Below are 18,138 nucleotides of genomic sequence, written 5' to 3' on the forward strand. Positions count from 1 at the left end.
ATCATATTTTATTCCTTCTACATTCTACGAGTATAGTTTCCAAACACATAAAAATTTTCAGTTGTCCTTCTTTTCTTTGCAGTCCTGGGTATTGAACTCAAGACCTGTCACATGGTAGGCAGTGATTTACCATAGAGCCACATCCATAACCCTAGCTGTCTTTAATTCATTCTTCCATGCTTGTTTCCTTCCTTCATTTCTTTTTATTTTGGCACTATGGTCAGAGAATATAATACACATAATCATGATTGTCTGGGATTTATTAAAATATCTTTTGGCCAAGTACATAATCCATTTTTATGAATGTGTCACATGTGGCTAAAAATGGATAAATTTTCTCTACAGAGGCAAAGTTCTATATAAATATTAGATCAAGCTTGTTCAATTGTACCACTCCAATACTATCTATATTTAATTTTCAAAGGGAAATATATTAAAATCTCTCATGAGAGAAGTTGATTTATTTATTCTCAAATTCTTTTAAGTATCATTTTCTAGCTCCTAAGGCTATATAATAATTCATGTTCTCAGTATTGTTTCCCTTTTCATTTGTGCTACATTTACTTTGTCCCTCTGGATGTTTTTGCTTTAATTTCTAAAGGGTCTAGTATTCGAAGAAAGCTGCTATGCTCTCTTAATTGATATTTGCCTAGTGTGATATTTCCAGTTTTTACTGTTCATTTCTCTGTCATTTTATTTTATGCATGACTCTCATAAAAGACTGTATTCTGTATTGCTTTTCTAATAATTAAAAAAGAAGAAGAAGAAATCTACAACTTCTTCTGCAGCACTATCATAGTTCCCTGCACATTGTGGAGTAGATTCCAAAGCAGGTTTTGGCAACCCACACTCTCATTCATTCAAAAACAAGTACCGATAAAATAGACATTAGTATTGCTGTATGTATATACGTGACTGTATAACCAATGTGATTCTGCAACCTGTACACTCAGAAAAATGAGAAATTATACCCCATTTGATTCAAATGTATGTCAAGATCATTGTATTGACATGTGCAACTAATAAAAATAAATTTTAAAAAAAACAAGTACCTAAAGTCTAATGGGTTGTGATGATACCTATCTATCAGATACAGAAGTTATGTCTCCACTCGAATCTCTTACATCTTTTTATACACAAACCACTTCCACTGCCTTCCCAAATTCACAGCACTCACAGGGAGAAACTCCTCAGCAATTACACACATACCTTGTTGCTGCATTGCAGAGGGAGATTTGTTCATCGGCGATGCAACGCGAAGGAAAATGCGCTGCCGCCAGGAGATCCTGCGAGGAGTGACAGGGGTTCCTCCAGTATTTAGGGACTCGTTGCTGCAGGTGGATGAGGTCCTTTTCCTCCCTTCTCCATCACTGTGGAATGCCAATAAATATAAAAATTTGTAAAGCTGCACAACATGGTACTTCGCAATGAAATGGTAGCACAAGCCATTCACAAGTTCTGCCGCAGGCAAGCACGAGGCACAGGCACCATGGAGCAACGTGGCATGAGCACATTGGTCACCCAGGCCAGCGCATCCTGGGAAAATTGCAATCCAGGACACAGCTGGGTCATGAAAAGCTCACCTATTTCTACTCATTCCTCAGTAGCCAACCAGTACTGCCTCTAATTTGAGCAACAGAAGCACTTACACAGGGCACTAAAGGTTGCTTAAGTAATGAAGTCTTGCTTTGCCAAAGAAATAAAACCCATAGCTTATTCTAAACAATCTAGATATTTAATAAGATGCTCTGAGAAAGCTTTTGCTATAGCTCCTACAGAATTAAGATCTACAAATTGTTAGCTACCGATGGTTGGATCATGGCAGAAAAGAACCCAAATACAGAAGAATGGGAAATGCTGGCTGGTATAGTAAGAAAAAAAATATATGGTCAAATAATTTTAAATAGGCTAAGTTTTTTTTAAAAAAATATATTAACCAGATTTCTTTACAGCAGGACTCCTTTAAGACTGGCATGAATTGTGACTCTCAATCAGGGAACAGTATACAGAAATTCTACTGTCAAAAGTCCTCCAGGAGGCCTCTGGAGTTCAAGTAATTGACTCTTCTTCACCACTCCCAACTTTTTTTCTTCTTCATCTGGGGGAAGATCTCACATTATTCTATGTCAGTGCTTTGTGACAAACTCCCATGTGGAAATACTGGTCTTCTTTAAATATTTCATTTTTTAAGAAAGTTCACTCTGGGTTATATGAGGTCTATCTGCAATAAGAGGTCATAATGACTCGAAGTTACTTTTGAGACCAACTGTATAACTAAAAGACCATACAATCATTGTTGCTGTTCATGGTAGGAATATTTTATCTGTCTATAGTTTCATAGTCTTTAAGTTCTCCTAAGAGAATGATGAAGATAACATTTATAAAACGGTGATACCCACAAATGAAAGCTATGGGACTTTGGGTATAATCAAGAAGTTCAGAACTTAGGACAGAAATGAAACCCAGCTAGAAAAGCCACAGCCTCTCAGGCACTTGGAGGAACTCAACAATGCTGAGGCAATTAATACAATTCTGTTCCTTCCTGTTATGTTTTTATTCACTCTGTGTATCCATACTTACAGTTATCAGGCAGTTCAGTTATTTCCAATCTGGGATCTATCTTCCTAAAATATTACTTTAGCTAATCTAAGATTAAGAAAAGGACATACCTCTGAGCTGATATGCAGATATCAAGTGTCATGTTGTGTTATGCTATTTGAGGAAGTAGCTGAGATATACATGTCAATAGAGTCACATGTTATGTATCCTACATAAAATTGTAACCCTATTAGGTGTCCAAGGTTCAAAACTCCCTACAATACTGAATAAATAGATTCATCTTTATTTCTCCTTTGGAAAGCAGTCATTCAAATATTACTTTCTCTGTGATTCAAATGTTCTCTATATAATGTGTACATCTTGATAATACTCTCAGAGTAGTCTGTACCTTAACATTTGTAACAGTATCTCACCTGAATTATTTGCTAACTACCCAGTTCAGGAGTAAATTGCTAGCTCCCACTGTAATAAATAGTAAGCACTAAAGAAATAACCCTTGAATAAATTAATGCTTTATATAACCATATGAAATATTAGCTTAGAAGCTTAAGTAAAATGGAGTAAAAAATATGGCTGAGGTCTACCTTCTTAATTGATTAGTAGGCATAAGTTTAAATCTTTCTGGCAGAAAGTTCTGGTAGCTGTTTCCCAAAAGTACAGACTAAGCTGTTGATGGCACTGGTAGAGTACATAATGACAAGATTGTTAATCAACAACAAAAAGCACCTTTTTTTCCTAGCAAGTGTAGTTCCTTCCCTATAGGAGGGCTTCAAATTTACAATTTATGCTTTGAAATCTAAATGAAATACTTCTATTAAAGTACCTACTTCAATGCCTCAAAGGGTAAATGTTCTACAAGTATTCATTTCTCCTGATTTTCTGGTAGCGCTAATAAACGAAATCAGAATAAACCAAATGAAAGAATTCTAAATGTTCATATTTTTATGCTGAAACTAAAACATCATTTTTGAAAAAAATTCACTGTTATGATATAGTAAGTGTTTAGAAAGTACTACTAATCAAAGTGAGTGGTACCCATATCAGTTTCATTACTACCTGCAAAATTCAAGCTTTGGGGGGGAATATGTTATAAACTAGTTGCAGAAATTACCCTGACATTAGTCTATTCCTGCATATTTAAAAATTGTATTACTTCTAAATTTTTAAGCCCTATAATTGAATAAACTACTAAGTGAAAAACTCTCTACCCACGTCTGGAATTTAACAACCAGTAATAGACAAAAATTAGTAGACAAAATAAAAGATAATAATACACCAAAAAGGGGAACTTAACATAACACATCATTGATCCTTTATCTTGTACTAAAAAACTACATCCTCAAAAAGTAGTGTGGTTGCCCAGATACGTGAGAGCTAATCTGCTTCATTTCATAAGAGGAGACATGTATGAGAAAATCAGGTTCCAGATAAGGTTTCAGCCAGTAGTGCTCATGTGCAGCTAACATCTGCTCACTGATGTAGCTGACAATCTGACACTCTTAAGGTGGCAATTTCAAGAATCAAAACCATATGAAACACTGTGCATTGAAATTCGTATGTCTCAACTTGGAAACTACACTGGGAGGTGACATTTCTTTTGTTTTTATTTTTCATTTTGGCTACAACATTCATTTTCACTTTAACTTCTTTAATTAAACTTAGCATGGAAGTCAAGTAGAATGTCTATTTTCTGAGTTAAAAAAAAAAAGAAGATAACATGGTGTCCATTGTCATAATAATAGTGGTAATTAAGACTCACAGAAAGCTCATGCTACACAGCAGTCATGTAATCATCTTACAAGTATGAAATAATTTTGTCCTCACAGCAACCATCTATGGTAGGTATTATTACTCTTCCCATTTTTGGTAAGAAACCTAAGGTAGAAAGCATCTAAGTAACTTCCCATAGTCAATCAGATGACAAACAATGGAGCCAGGACTCAAAGCCAGGCAATCCAGAATCCAACATGGAGGCACTATGCTTTATCATGCCAGTGTAAATACTCTGCATTAGTTCCTGTAAAACTCTATAGGACATAAAAACAAAGCTGTCGGACCCCCAAAATTCTCTGTATTTTGGATGGAAAAAAAATTAGTCTCTAGTCAGCAATAAGTCTCTTGGTTGGGTAATTTTCTTTCCACTTTTGAATGAAATGATCTATTTCAGCAGAGAAATAACTTCAAAACACTAAAAGGTGCTTTATTTGTGTAAATGCCTCACTTCAGTTTCTCTGAAATAAGTGCAATTCATAATGAATATTCTTGTTGATTTTAAACAAAACAGCTTAATATAGTATAATATACATATGTTGCTACTTTATTATCTTTACATTTTTAAAGTCATGAAACAAATTATAGACATTCCCTTATTTCCCAAATAATCTTTGCCACCTTCGTCTGTGTTTTAGAATGTAAACATGTACATTATTAAGTTGCTTCCCCAAAAAGAATATTCAGGAAGAGTCTTCTGTGCCAGTATTTCCTCTAGCAGAAATTTATGAACTAAAAAATGAGTAGCTAGGAAGGAAGTACAACTTGGAGAATTCTTGCCCAGTTCTGTGTTGGTGTATTCAATATGTACTTCCTACTACTATTTGCCAACTAACTGAGAACCACAATCCATGGACACAAATGAGAGCTTTACAAGGGGAGAAAATAAGCCACATTATATGTTATAATCATGTAGGCTGAGAGGGGCATTTTGCATCTATCAAAAGTTATGGATAAGGTTGGGGTTGGGTGTGGCTCAGTGGTAGAGCACTTGGCTAGTACGCATGAGGCACTGGAATTGATCCTCAGCACTACAGAAAAAAACGAAATAAACAAAATAAAGATATTGTGTCCATCTACAACTAAAAATATTTTTTAAAGTTATGGATAAAATGTGAACCCCCTAAAGCTTCAAGATGACTTCTTTTTTTTGGTACTGGGGATTGAACCCAGGGATGCTTAACCACTGAGTCACATCCCCAGTTCTTTTTCATATTTTATTTAGAAGCAGGGTCTCACTGAGTTGCTTAGGGCCTCACTAAGTTGCTGAGGCTGGCTGTGAACTTGGTATCCTCCTGCCTCAGCCTCCCGAGCCGCTGGGATTACAGGCATGTGCCACCATGCCTGGCATAAGATGACTTCTTAATATGACCTTGAACAGTTGTAATCTTCATTATATCTACTGTTAACATCTTACTTCTTAAGTTAACATAACTTTTAATGCATGTGCCTGCTTGGGTAAGAATCAACGCATTGAACATTGTACCTGATGAAGGTGTTTGAACGGTCATTTTCTCACAAGGCCAACACAGATACACTCTGTATAAAAGTCAGCTCTTCTGCCAGCTTCATAAATGTGTTCTGCTGAGCAGCAGACTGTCTCCCATCCCACCACCCAACGCCCTAGCACCAAACTTTAACTACCAGCATCACAAAGCCCAAATAAATGACAACACACTAGATAAATCTAGCTGGATTGCAGCCTATTACAACGCAAGATAGAACAAAATGTGATTAATTTATTTCGTTTTAATTTTTATTTTTTTATTTCCTTCCCTATAGGAGGGAACTATTTAATGGAAAGATGAAGACACTTTCTTTTCCATGCCTTCAAGCCTGCATAGAACAATATATTGATAAAATTTTTTAGTTTATTCCATAGGATCACAGTACAATTTAACTCATAATTGCCTCCAGTGCAGTAAGAGTTTATATCAAAGTTCTGGTTTTCAACTAGGTACACATCTGTCAGCCTATGGAAAATCTTTACTAATTAAATAACATTGAGATTGAACCACTCTAGTGGAAATCAATAAGTGGTAGCTGAGCTGTGAGTCAAAAGAGACAGATGAGTCAGCGGAACAATGTGTAGGCAAAAAGAGAGAGGAGAACAAAGGGTTTTTTTCCTAAACTCTACACACTGAATGCAGATGTTTAAAAATGCTTTGCGCCTCGGAATTTAAAACATGCCTGTGTGGTACATATGATAACTTAAGATAAGGAAAATGATATCCACCACAATAGAAAACCTCTCTGGGGCTCAATCTAACCATGTGTAAAATAAGGAAACTATAGGCCAGATAATCTCTAAAAGTAATAAGCAGATCAAGTTTTATGCCCATGGTAAGAACCTAAAAGGGTACAAGACAAAACAAACATCTCTACCAGACTTTTGAAAACAGATAAAAAGTATTCTTGAAATGATCACATATCCAACCCACCAAAAAAAGGGGGGGGGGGTGTATAGGTCAATTAACAAGTCTCAAAAACAAAATCACTTTTTATCTTAGCAATATGGCCAAAATATTTCTCTGAGGACTTTTCTCTCCTTGATGTTTCATTCTAGCATAATCTATAATACTATGTTGTTATTGTAGCTACCAAGAAATCTAAATGTCAGTGGTCACAAATAGGAAGATGGCCACATATGTTTCTCATGAGACTTGTGATATAGTGTAGAAACAGAAGCAAAGCAGATAAATGTTTGCAGTTGAGTTGTTGAGCAGTGATTCTGGACATTTTCCACAGAGTGCAGGGGAATCCAAGGAAAAGCTGTTACTAAAAAAAAAAAGCTGTATGGTGAGGCATCAATAATAAGATGTTTCCCTGTGTCCAGACCAAAAGGACATCCACAAGGCTTTACCAGGGTCTCACAGTGACCAAAATGACAGGAATTAAGAGGAACAGAAAAAAAATTAATATTCCTCATCAGGTGAAAACCAGATTCCATTTTACAAGTATGTTACTTTAGGATAAATCATTTCTTCATCTTCTTGGGACTTGGAAGAAATTCCTCAGATGGACATATGTGTCTCCCAACTAAACTTTTAATAATTTAAAATTAAGATTAGGCTTTGGTTGAAGGCCACAGCACAGTTCTAAGGAAATTTCAACATGGAATAGAGTAGAAAAAGGATTTCTGTTTGCAATCCACACTTTACATGATAATTCATGATCTTTGATTATGCCAAGGGTCACATTTCTCTACCGTGTAGACTTAGCACCCAGGAGACCAGCATGCATTCAGGAGACAACCAAAACTGCTTCTTGGATTAATGATGGCATTCAGTGGGAAAATTTGTGAATTTTTTAAATGAAAATATTTAATCTCTAATCACCTTGATTCTGAAGCAGTGTCCTGTCTAGTACAACAGGAAAACAAGGAATGTATTAGCAGAGAGATATATGTCCAAAATCAGAACTTAGAATAAAAATACATTTCCTTAAGTCATCAATAAGGTTACTTCAATAAATGAACTGTAATGAACAGTTATGCGATTTTTATCAATGAATACAAGAGAACTATAAAACCAAAACCGTAGCACAAGCACTTTAGCAAAAACCTTACTTTCTCATGAAAAGCTTTTTAAGTAAATAAAAGTAATGACTGTCACTCTAAAAAATTATCATTTACTTTTGACCAATGAACTGTAATACAAGTAATTTTTTTAAAATACAAGCTTAAAACCTTAGAAGCAGTTATAAGGAGTAATAAAGATGCCTGTTGATAGAAAGAATATATATGTCATAAAAATATATCACCATACAAAATTATAATTTAATCACTGGATAATAAAATGTTAAATTTTCAAAAATTAATTCAAAGTCTGATAAAACAAAAATATATGCTTATTCCCTTCCCTCTATCATTTCAATTTCATGCAAATTGATCTACTAGCCAACAAACCATGATATTAAAAAGATCTTGGCTCCTCCTGCTCAGCAGAAATTCAGGACAGTGGTCCTAAAGAAGTATGCCTAACTTGAATTTAAAATTACAAGTAAGTATTCTTTTAAAAGAGTAATAGTATTGCTAGCCCACATCCTACCCTATCTTATTCCCTACTTGGTTATGCATATTTAGAAATCCATTTTATGCAAAAACGATATTAGGTACCAAGTGACAAGCAAATTACAATTGGTAGTATTATGAATCTCCTCCTCTCCCTATTCTGAATAGTTCCAGAAATCATGGTAACTGTGTATACATGATGTTCACTCTGAAACAAGTGGCAATGTGAGATGCACAATTCAAAAAACACTGGATCAAACCAAGCTCTTGAATATCTTTGTTTTTGGGAAATACACCCTCCTCAAGTATCAAGAGTAAAAGACATGATACACGAAACCTATTCACAAACGGCTCAAAATGAAGCAATATGTATGTGCATATAATGCAGAAATAGATATGTACCTGGACAAAGAGAATGACACAGAAATGTAGCAAAATATCAAGATGGATTAATCTAGATAAAGGATTAAAAGGAATCCTCTATTTTTGCAACTTTTCTATAAATCTGAAATTATTTCAAAGTACAAACATAAAGTCACTCTCTCCAAGACTGCAACTATGTCTAAGTCACCTACTAGTTAAAATAACCTAAGCGTGCATTTTGTCCAATAATTTTATTACTGTGTAGGTATTCACCAATAATACATATATACAATAAATGATACATAGATAACAGTTAAGACAGAACTCTTTTCAAAAGCAAAGCCTAGAAACAACCAAATGTCCATTCAAAAGAGCATGAATAAACTGTGATCTATTAAATGAAATACTATACAGTATTAAAAATGAATAAAGTACACATAAAAACAGGAATGAACCTCACAACCTAAAGTCAGTAAAAGAAGCCAAATAAAAAAGGAACAGATAATGTATCATTCCGATTATATAACACTCAAAACCAGACAGAACTAACCTATGATATATGAGGCCAGCATAATGGTGACAGGATGGGAAGAAGAGAGTGGCACTGAAAGCCTTCTGCTTATAGCCCGGGGCAGTAGTGACGTAATGGAGCGTCACTGGAGATCCACTGAGCTGTATACTTAGGATCAGTGCACTTTTCAGTGAAAGTGTTTTCATGTTGTAAGTATACTTTTGGCCTACTGATTCTATGATGTCAAATTAAATGAATGTAGAAAAGTGTAAAAGAAAAAAAAACTACTCTCTGGTTTTTAGAATTTCTCATAACCAAGAAAAACATTTAATAGAGTAGAAAACAGAATGTTAGATCCTGTAAATTGAAAAGGTCTCTGTATTTTAAACATAACCCTTCAAATAAAATAGCTACTAAAAGGTGAAGTTTTTCAACCTAACCCTAAATCCTTCTGTTAGGACTGAGCTATCAAGGGCTCTGGAACACTAGTAGCAATAATACTACACAGGCCTAAGAAGGAATTACTGAAAACAAATACACAACCTTATTAAACAATATAAGCAATATTTTAAAAAGTAAGCCACTTCTTTTGTACTCTATATTCTATTTATAGTAGACTTTTGACCTTCCCAAAGGCTATCTCTATTTGTTACTTTGTAGGAAAGAAATAAGGATTCTTGTATGCTCACTTTAACTAGTATAACAATAAGAAACTGAAACAAGGTTTGATGGTTCCATTCTTACTAGTAGGTGGTATTATGATAAACTTAGATTTTTATGCACGTACAGTCTTGGTTCTTTAAATTCATTGCATATTCCATATATATTATACTATTTTTTTTTGGTAGTGCTGGGATTGAACCCAGGGCCTTGTAAGTTCTGTGCTAATTCAGAGCAAACTTCAGATTCATAATTATATAATCCAAATTAATTATCTTTCTTAGAGTGAAAAAAATTGCCACTCAGGTAAAAGATAATCAGAAATAATTCAAGTATTAGTCTAATTTAACCAGCTAATGAGGGTTATCTAGTTATAGTGCTAGCTTTTAGAATATTCTAAGTCTAAATTAAAATAGGCCAAAAGAATATTCAAGAAGATTTTAGTGACACCAAGCCTAGCTGAAACATGCATTCCTCTCCTTGACTACAAAAATTGCCAATCACCAAACAACTAAAAGCAAACCCAAATGTCCATCAGCAAGAAGGTAGAAAACTCTGATGTATCAAATAGAATACTATTTATTGATTAAAAAAAAAACATGTGAACCAAACTAAATCAAAAAGGAATGCATCTCACAGACTGCTTAGGTCAACAATAACCCCTTTAAAGGGTACTCCTACTCCACCACATTCCAGAGCTGTGCAACACTTCACTAAGAATTCGAATGACTGGTATAATTTCACGTATTTATTTCCATTTTTAAAAAGGAGGCAATTCTCCAAGAATAACCACATCTAATTTTGCATAGCTAAAAGAGCAAGCAACAAGTTTTAACAGGCTACACGTTTTCTCTATTGGGGACAAATATGAAACAAAACAGAATAGCTACAAGATTGAAGAGATCCCTTATGCTAGTTCAGAGCTGCTATCAACATGATCCTGTATCCATTTATTTGATGTACATTAAGTTTCAGAAAGTTAAGTCTGTCATTGAAAAATCAAAAAAGTACCTAAGAAATATTCTACATACTTAGAACTTAAGACATACTTCACTTAAATCTTTAGTCTAATTCAATCAGTGGCTTTGGGGTTCTATGAAACATATCCAGAGAGCTTAAAAAAAAAAAAAAAAAAAAAAAAGCATGATTGGTCCAAGTTTACTTAGTATGTGTTAGCACCAGGTCTTGTTCCAAACAATACAAAGTTTAGACTCTGGGCTCCAAGGCAAAGAAATACAAATAATTTTTTAAAAATTAATTTAAAAAGACAATCATGTCATAAAAAGATTTGAAACTACTCATTTTTAAATTAATTGGAATTAAAGTCAACATATTAGAAACAGATTAGAACAAGCACACAGAAGGATGCATAAATGTCACTCCAAAATTAATCAGCCACTTTTTAGTAACTTATCAGTATATCACTGCAGAAAATTTTGCTTTGCAAACAGAGGACACTGATCTCACCTGATTTCATTTTCATATTGTGGGGACAGTCTACCTGAATTCTGGTAAAAGCTTTTCAGGAAAGAGGGGGCAGTGAAGGAAGGGGCAGAGAAGGAAGTGTGAAGACTTGGAAGACTGGAGGAAGAATTATTCTCCTTGTGCATACGTCGAACTGGTGGAAGAATGCTGAATACAGAAAATACAGCAGATTTGTCTTAATTTATATTTTAGCAAAATCTTCATTCACTATGAAAAAGCATATAAACAGGTTCTTGCTATTAATTTAACCTTTCCTTTAAAGGATCAGGGCTGAATCTTATACTCAAAAAAAGCATGCAGTTCTCCGTTGAGGTGACCGGGCTTGAACTGTCACTTTTGCACGAATTGAATTCCTCATCTATGCAGTATCTCTATCCATCAGTGTTCATCTCTTTAAAAATTCTTAACACTTTTAGGATAAAAATTGCTTGTCTTTACATGCAAAAGATAATTCAAGGGGAAAAACTAGGGAAGCACAAATAATTACAGGAAAACAAGGTCCAGAATGAAAAACTGATTATGAGCAGTTCAAAAACTATTTTAAAGATCTAAACCCTTCTAACTAACTCTTTGACAGCAACATGTCTGCTTGTTGGAAGTCACCATAATACCTCTGGCTTAACAAAGATTAATGGCTGTGCTCTCTCCTGAAGCCTGTGAAATGGTGCCACCATGGTTCAATCCAGAGCCCTAAATCTCCCATATAGCTCTTTTTCCTTTTTATAGACAATAATTTGTGCGGTAAGTTTTTATAAGGACATAAATGACATCTTTTTATATTGATAGAAATTATTTGAACTTATACATTACAAATTGTGCAATATCATTTATAGTCTAAAACAACTGATGGTTTTAATTCTTAAAAGTAATTGTTCCTGCTACAAAATTTGTAGCTCAGTGGTAGAGCACTTGCCTAGCATGTGTGAGGCACTAGGTTGATCAGATCCTTAGTACCGATTAAAAATAAATAAATAAAATAAAGGTATACAAAAATACAATAACACTTTTAAAAAGTAATTATTTCTGGCGGGGGGGGAGAGATTTATTATGTTGGGTAAATACAAAATTATAAATAATCATTTTTTAAAAATCATGGTTGCCTGTGAATACTTAATCTCCTTCACACACAAAACAAACTGAAGACAAATGTTTGTTCATACCATAATATCTAATTTGTAGATTTTGAAATCATTCAGAAAACAACAAGAATAAAACTGTTACCTTAAAAACATGCTAGTAAATCTGATAACATTGGCTATAAAGTATTAGCCTTTCTGGAATTTTTACTTCAAGTTTTATTTTATTTCCAACTGGCAACTGGCAATCAACCTTATTTTTTTGTATCAGACTCACAGGTAAAGAAGAGAAACTAAATTATTTCTAAGATATAAATTGGGGGAAAAAATTAAAAATAAATAAATAAAAAGATATAAATTGGGATCTATGCTACACAGCAAGAAATAGGGTCATTTCTAGGTTTATTCCTTTTACTACTTCTTACCAAATAACAAACAATTTTATTAAATTATTTTTAAATACCACCTAAGATAATTTCTAATGGCCACTGACTATAATTAGGGTATATTTAGTCTTCTTTCTAATATTGCTTTAGTTTCGATACAATTTGTAGTGCTTTTCATATTTAGCTTTACTAATAGTAAAATACAGCCAAAAATTATCTCATGTATGAAGGTAACTTAAGTGACTTTTTTTAAAACCTGGAATTTTACTGTAGGCCAATAGGAAATTCTACGGCTTTGTTATTTTTAAATTTGCTGACTTTGCTTATTGACAGCCATCATTAAGAAGACACTGAGTAATATGTGTTGTCAGTAAGTTTTCAGACAAAACAACTGCATGATATCGTGTTTTCTCTATTTTTCTTGGGGGGAAAAAAAGTTCTCATCCATATGAAATGAGTGCATTAACTCTTTTCTATGAATACACTTTGACCTTGACCCACTTCCCTTAATCACTGAGGTAAAGAAATTCAGTTTATTTTTATGTTCTTTCTAAAAACTGAAAAGTTGGCTAGAGCAGGAAGTCACAATCGACCCAGACTCCACAGTGACCGACACAGGGTGACATGGGAATCTGATTTCACATTGTGGGGAGAGGCCTGACTTACCTGCACTGCTCGCTGGAGCTCTGCCTCAGCAGAGGGGAGCGCACCCCGGGAGCCCTCCCATTCTGCAAATTCAGCTTTCTCTTTGTGCTTGAAGGAGGGTGGCTGAACGTGTGAGCCCGTCTTCGAAACTGTGGGGAGTCAGAATCCTCCTCGGGGAATGCTTGCCAAGCAGAGGACAGCGGAGAGGCTGGTGGCGTCCCTGGAGGAGAGTCCCCTGGCGAGTAGTCCTGAAACGCAAGCACAAGGGGTCTCTCTTTCCTACCAGGTTCGCAGTTGACCTGCAGAAGATCAGGGCTCAATGGGGACAGGGTGCCTCATCTTCTTCCTGAGTCATGACAAAACTATTTTTTTTTTCTTTTTTACTCAATCCCTGGTGAAGGCTAATCAGTCTTACCACAGCCCACTTCTGATAAGCAGCTGTAAGACAGCATCCAAAAGATAGGCCAGAAAGTGAAAGGGATCAGAAAAGGTATTCTTTCCCCTGACTCCAGTGGTAAAATGCTACAGCTACTGTGCTTTTCTCACTGTTGTTGGGGAGATGAAAAGAGACCATGACCAAATGAGGGTGGAGTCTGTGTTAACCCATCTCCTAATTTCCGTGGCATATCGCAGCACGCTTCCTGTACTGTCAAAATGATATCACAATGCCTAAATGTCCAAGTCTCGTGGCAAAGCCTGAGGGAAAATAAAATCAAGCCTGGTATCTTCCTTCACTCTGGATGTTTCTATTCAACTACATGTTCCCGGAGGTAAAGTTCTTTTAAAAGACACAAAAACAGGAAATGAAAGAAAGGCGAGCTGAGCTGGAATGTGTCTCCTGTTGCATGAACAGATACCATAAATCTTTCAATTCAGTCAGGTATGCATACTTTCCAGAACAGGCACCACTGTAAAAATGTTTCATTTGATAAACCTGGGTTAGGGACAACAGAGGCATATGTAGTCAGACTAAGTCCCCAAACTCCATCAACAAAAAGTTTAATAAAAATATTTAAACATTTTTCCATTAAAGAAAGGTTGCCTATGCCTCGGGTTACATGTTACACAATGCAGAAAACAGGAAACCAAACCTGGGGGGAGTTATCTGTGAGGTAGAAGAGAGGCTAAAGTTGCAGCTGAAATGATAAAACAGGAAGAAAATGGTAATATGGGAAGAGAACAACACAACAATCCAAAAAATCACTGTACAAGTATAGCAATTAGATGGCTGGTTTTCTATGGCTCTGGATTAATTGTTGCTCATACACTGTCCCCCAAAGCATACCACCTACAAAAAGTGACAAGTGTGTGAGAACACGATCTGCATGAGACATGTGTCCCAGCAGAAGGCTTCTCTGAACAAAGACTAGCATGTTTACAGTCAGGGCCTACTTTTACCAACAATAAAATAAAAAAAAAAATAACAAAACCTCAATGTTTATATTTTGAAAGCCATAAAGAACTCATAATAAAATAACGAGGCAGGCATATTATGATATTGGTGTTGGCTTTTACTAAATTGCAATTTTGGGTAAACAAAGGAGATCAGATTAGATACCTTCTCCGAAGCAAGACTGTTAGACCTTTCAAAGCTGTCCATACTTCCAAGCCGACCTCTCATCCTGTTAGCTCCCTGAGTGAAGAGAATAAAATTAACTCCTTATACAGCTTGGATTTTTATTTCAAAACTATAGAAGGCAATTCGAGGTCACCTTTCCATGTGAGCATTAAATCGATCCATTTGTGGTTCTCTCAAACTTTTCAGCTATTTTAACATCCATGATAGCAGGATAAACAGAAACAGCCCCCATTCCCATTATTTCTTAATCAACTATTAGAGAACAAGATACTCAGATCAAGCTTTTTGAACTCTTTTGGTTACAAGGTTAAACATTATTCATCTATGAGATCAGTGAGAACTCCTGTAACTCTGAATCTCACACAGATAAAACACAAATGTGGAGGGTAGAGCAAAAACCAGAAAAGTTACAAAGATCAAGTTTAATACATACATTGTCCACACCACATGTTACAGACCTTAAGCTCCACCTTATAGGATTATAACAGGTTTTAAGAAATAGAAAAAGGGACTTTCAAAATTTATTAATTTTGCTTTATTCATTATTCCATAATGCAAAACTACTTCGGTAAGTCATTTCATTCCAGAAGATTAGGTATCAGCCAGCTTCATTACTAGCAAACTGATTCTTGATCTTTCCATGTGGTGTGAATTTCAAAGATAATCTAAAAAAGAGATCTGACCAATCATTATGTCTCATCCCCTCACTTTACATAGGAAGAAACTGCAGCTAACTAGTGAAGGAAAGAGAATACAAAGGCAGGTTGAGCCACATCCTTCAGAAGGTCTTAAGAGACACAGCACAGACTGAGGAGTTCTATAAACTCCTGCAACACACGAAAAAGTTCTAACAGGAATGAGCGGGAAGTACAAGCCAAGCTGATGTGACAGTGATTCTATAAAATAAAAGCATGCACAACATCTGCACAGTGCTTCACAGTATTGAAGGATCTCCACACATACCTTGGTTTAATTTGGGAGACAGAGAAGACTAAATTTAATTTCAATTTTTTAATGTTTTTTTTTAATTGTAGATGTACACAATACCTTTATTTTATTTGTTTATTTATTTATTTATTTGGATTGAACCCATACATGTGGATTGCCTCATACATGCTAGGCAAGTACTCTACCACTGAGCCACAATCCTGGCCCATCATTTTAATTTTTAATCAAAGTAATAACCTGCCCAAAGTTTCAAAAGTCAAATTGTACTACCAAAGCTTGTAATAAAAACTGGAGACCACCAACCCCTTCTCCACACTTTCAGTCTCACTCCCCAAAGCAAATCTTAAATTATTTATACTGATGCTTCTGATGTTCAGCTCATAATACTATTTTTGAGTCTTTCCACTTTAGGCACTACATATTAATGAGAAGTTAATACTCTTACTTCATTCCCCACCCACTCTAAACACACATACACACACTTCTCTCTTGCCTTTCTCCCTCAATATAGTTACAACACATATCAGTTGAATCAGTATTTTGTGCTTAAATTATTATGATTTTTAAACACTATTTGCAGATAAGCTACATATTTACTATAATTACATTTGATTACATCTCATGTCTTGTACACTTTATTTCTCACGGAGTTAATGACTGCTCAGAAATCACAAATTTATTGTAAAACTCTCCAGCAGATTGGGATTTAATCACTCATCACATAATTCATTAATTATAGGGGTTTTTTCCCTGTATCTTTGAACTACTTATTATAGAAACCCGTCTTCTTGCTGCAATCTGGCCCTGCATTACAGATCTTCCGAGCATTTTCTTCACTATCAGTGTAGAAATCTACTTTCACCTTCTATGTTTTAATTTCTGTCTCCTTGATCCCCTGTCTTTCTCTTTTTCAGTTTACTTCCTCATTTAGGTGGAGGACATTCTCCGGGTGTTTTCTGAGAAAAGGGAGACTGGGAGGTAATTTTAATTTGCATGTCTGTGAATGTCATGTATTTCATTAACAGTTTGGCTGAATACATAATTCTGGTTGGAAACATTCCTTTATGCCATGTTAGTTATTGCTCAATGTCCTTCAGTTCAGAAGTCTAATGTCTTGGTCAATCTAAAGGCTGTGTGTATGCCCTGCTATTTCTTTTTGGAACAGAATCTAAGTTTACCCTTGGGAATTCTAAATTTCACAACTATGTGCCTTGGCATGACTTTTGTTCAGCTGTTCTAATGTGCACTCTCTGGGCCTATTAAATCTGGAAACTCATGTTCATTAGTTCTAAGAAAATCTTAAGTTCTTTCTTTGAAAATTTCCTGCAGGCATGTTCTCTTTCTGGAGTTCCTAACTTTCAGTTTTGGGGTTTCCAGACTGATCCTTTAACTATTTAACCTTGTTCTATTTTTCACTACTTTTTTATTTCATTCTATCTTCTAAAAGATAATTTTCAACTCTAGTTTCCTAGACTTGTATTGAATTTTGCTTTTTATGTCACCTACAAGAAAAATTTAAGTGTTCTTTCTTGTTTTCAATTGGCTGCTTTATAATGATAGTATCCTATTTTATTTCACAGAAGCAATACTTATTCATCTATACTATGATAATTATAGTTTCTTTTCTTTTTCTTTTTTTGATGCTGAGGATTGAATTTAGGAATACTTTACCACTGAACCACATCCCTATTTCTTTCTTTCTTTTTTTTTTTTTTTTTTTTGATAGAGGGTCTTGCTAAGGTGCTGAGGCTGACCTTGAACTTTCGATCCTCTTGCCCCAGTTATCCAAGTTGCTGGGATTACAGGTGTGAGCCATGGCACTAGGCCTAATTATAGTTTTCTATTTCTATAGGTACTCTATATAACAACTATATCAATAATAAAATTCATAGCTTCATCTACTATTACTGAATACTTATCATGGGCCATATACTATGCAAACATTTCACACTGTATTAACTGTCTTATTTCATCTTCACAACAATTCTGTGAAGTAGGTATAGTTATTAGTTCAACTTCACAGACAAGGAGTCAAGTTCTGACAGATTCTATGATCCAAGTTCACACAGCCAGTTAAGAGCAGCAATGTGAACAGAGAAAGCTCCATTTCTGGGTGAAGCCCTTGAACTTCTTCTCAGTACTGA

At 35.0% G+C, this 18,138-nt stretch overlaps 1 protein-coding gene across 3 annotated transcripts in view; it reads right to left on the reverse strand.

Annotated features, from left to right (window-relative positions):
- The window catches only part of TBC1D4 (TBC1 domain family member 4), a 211,094-nt gene that overhangs the window by 23,174 nt on the left and 169,782 nt on the right, over positions 1 to 18,138 (reverse strand). For 2 of the 3 annotated variants that reach the window (XM_081286338.1, XM_081286340.1), the window contains exons 9-12: positions 15,026 to 15,100; positions 13,489 to 13,715; positions 11,343 to 11,507; positions 1,210 to 1,370 (exon numbers count right to left, since the gene is read on the reverse strand). In XM_081286338.1, coding sequence (XP_081142464.1) covers positions 1,210 to 1,370; positions 11,343 to 11,507; positions 13,489 to 13,715; positions 15,026 to 15,100 — 628 coding nt within the window. The remainder of the gene's footprint in view (positions 1 to 1,209; positions 1,371 to 11,342; positions 11,508 to 13,488; positions 13,716 to 15,025; positions 15,101 to 18,138) is intronic. The other variant, XM_081286339.1, reaches the window with a different exon arrangement.

This window comes from Spermophilus citellus (assembly GCF_964194105.1).
Source record: "Spermophilus citellus genome assembly, chromosome: 1".
Lineage (NCBI taxonomy): Eukaryota > Metazoa > Chordata > Mammalia > Rodentia > Sciuridae > Spermophilus > Spermophilus citellus.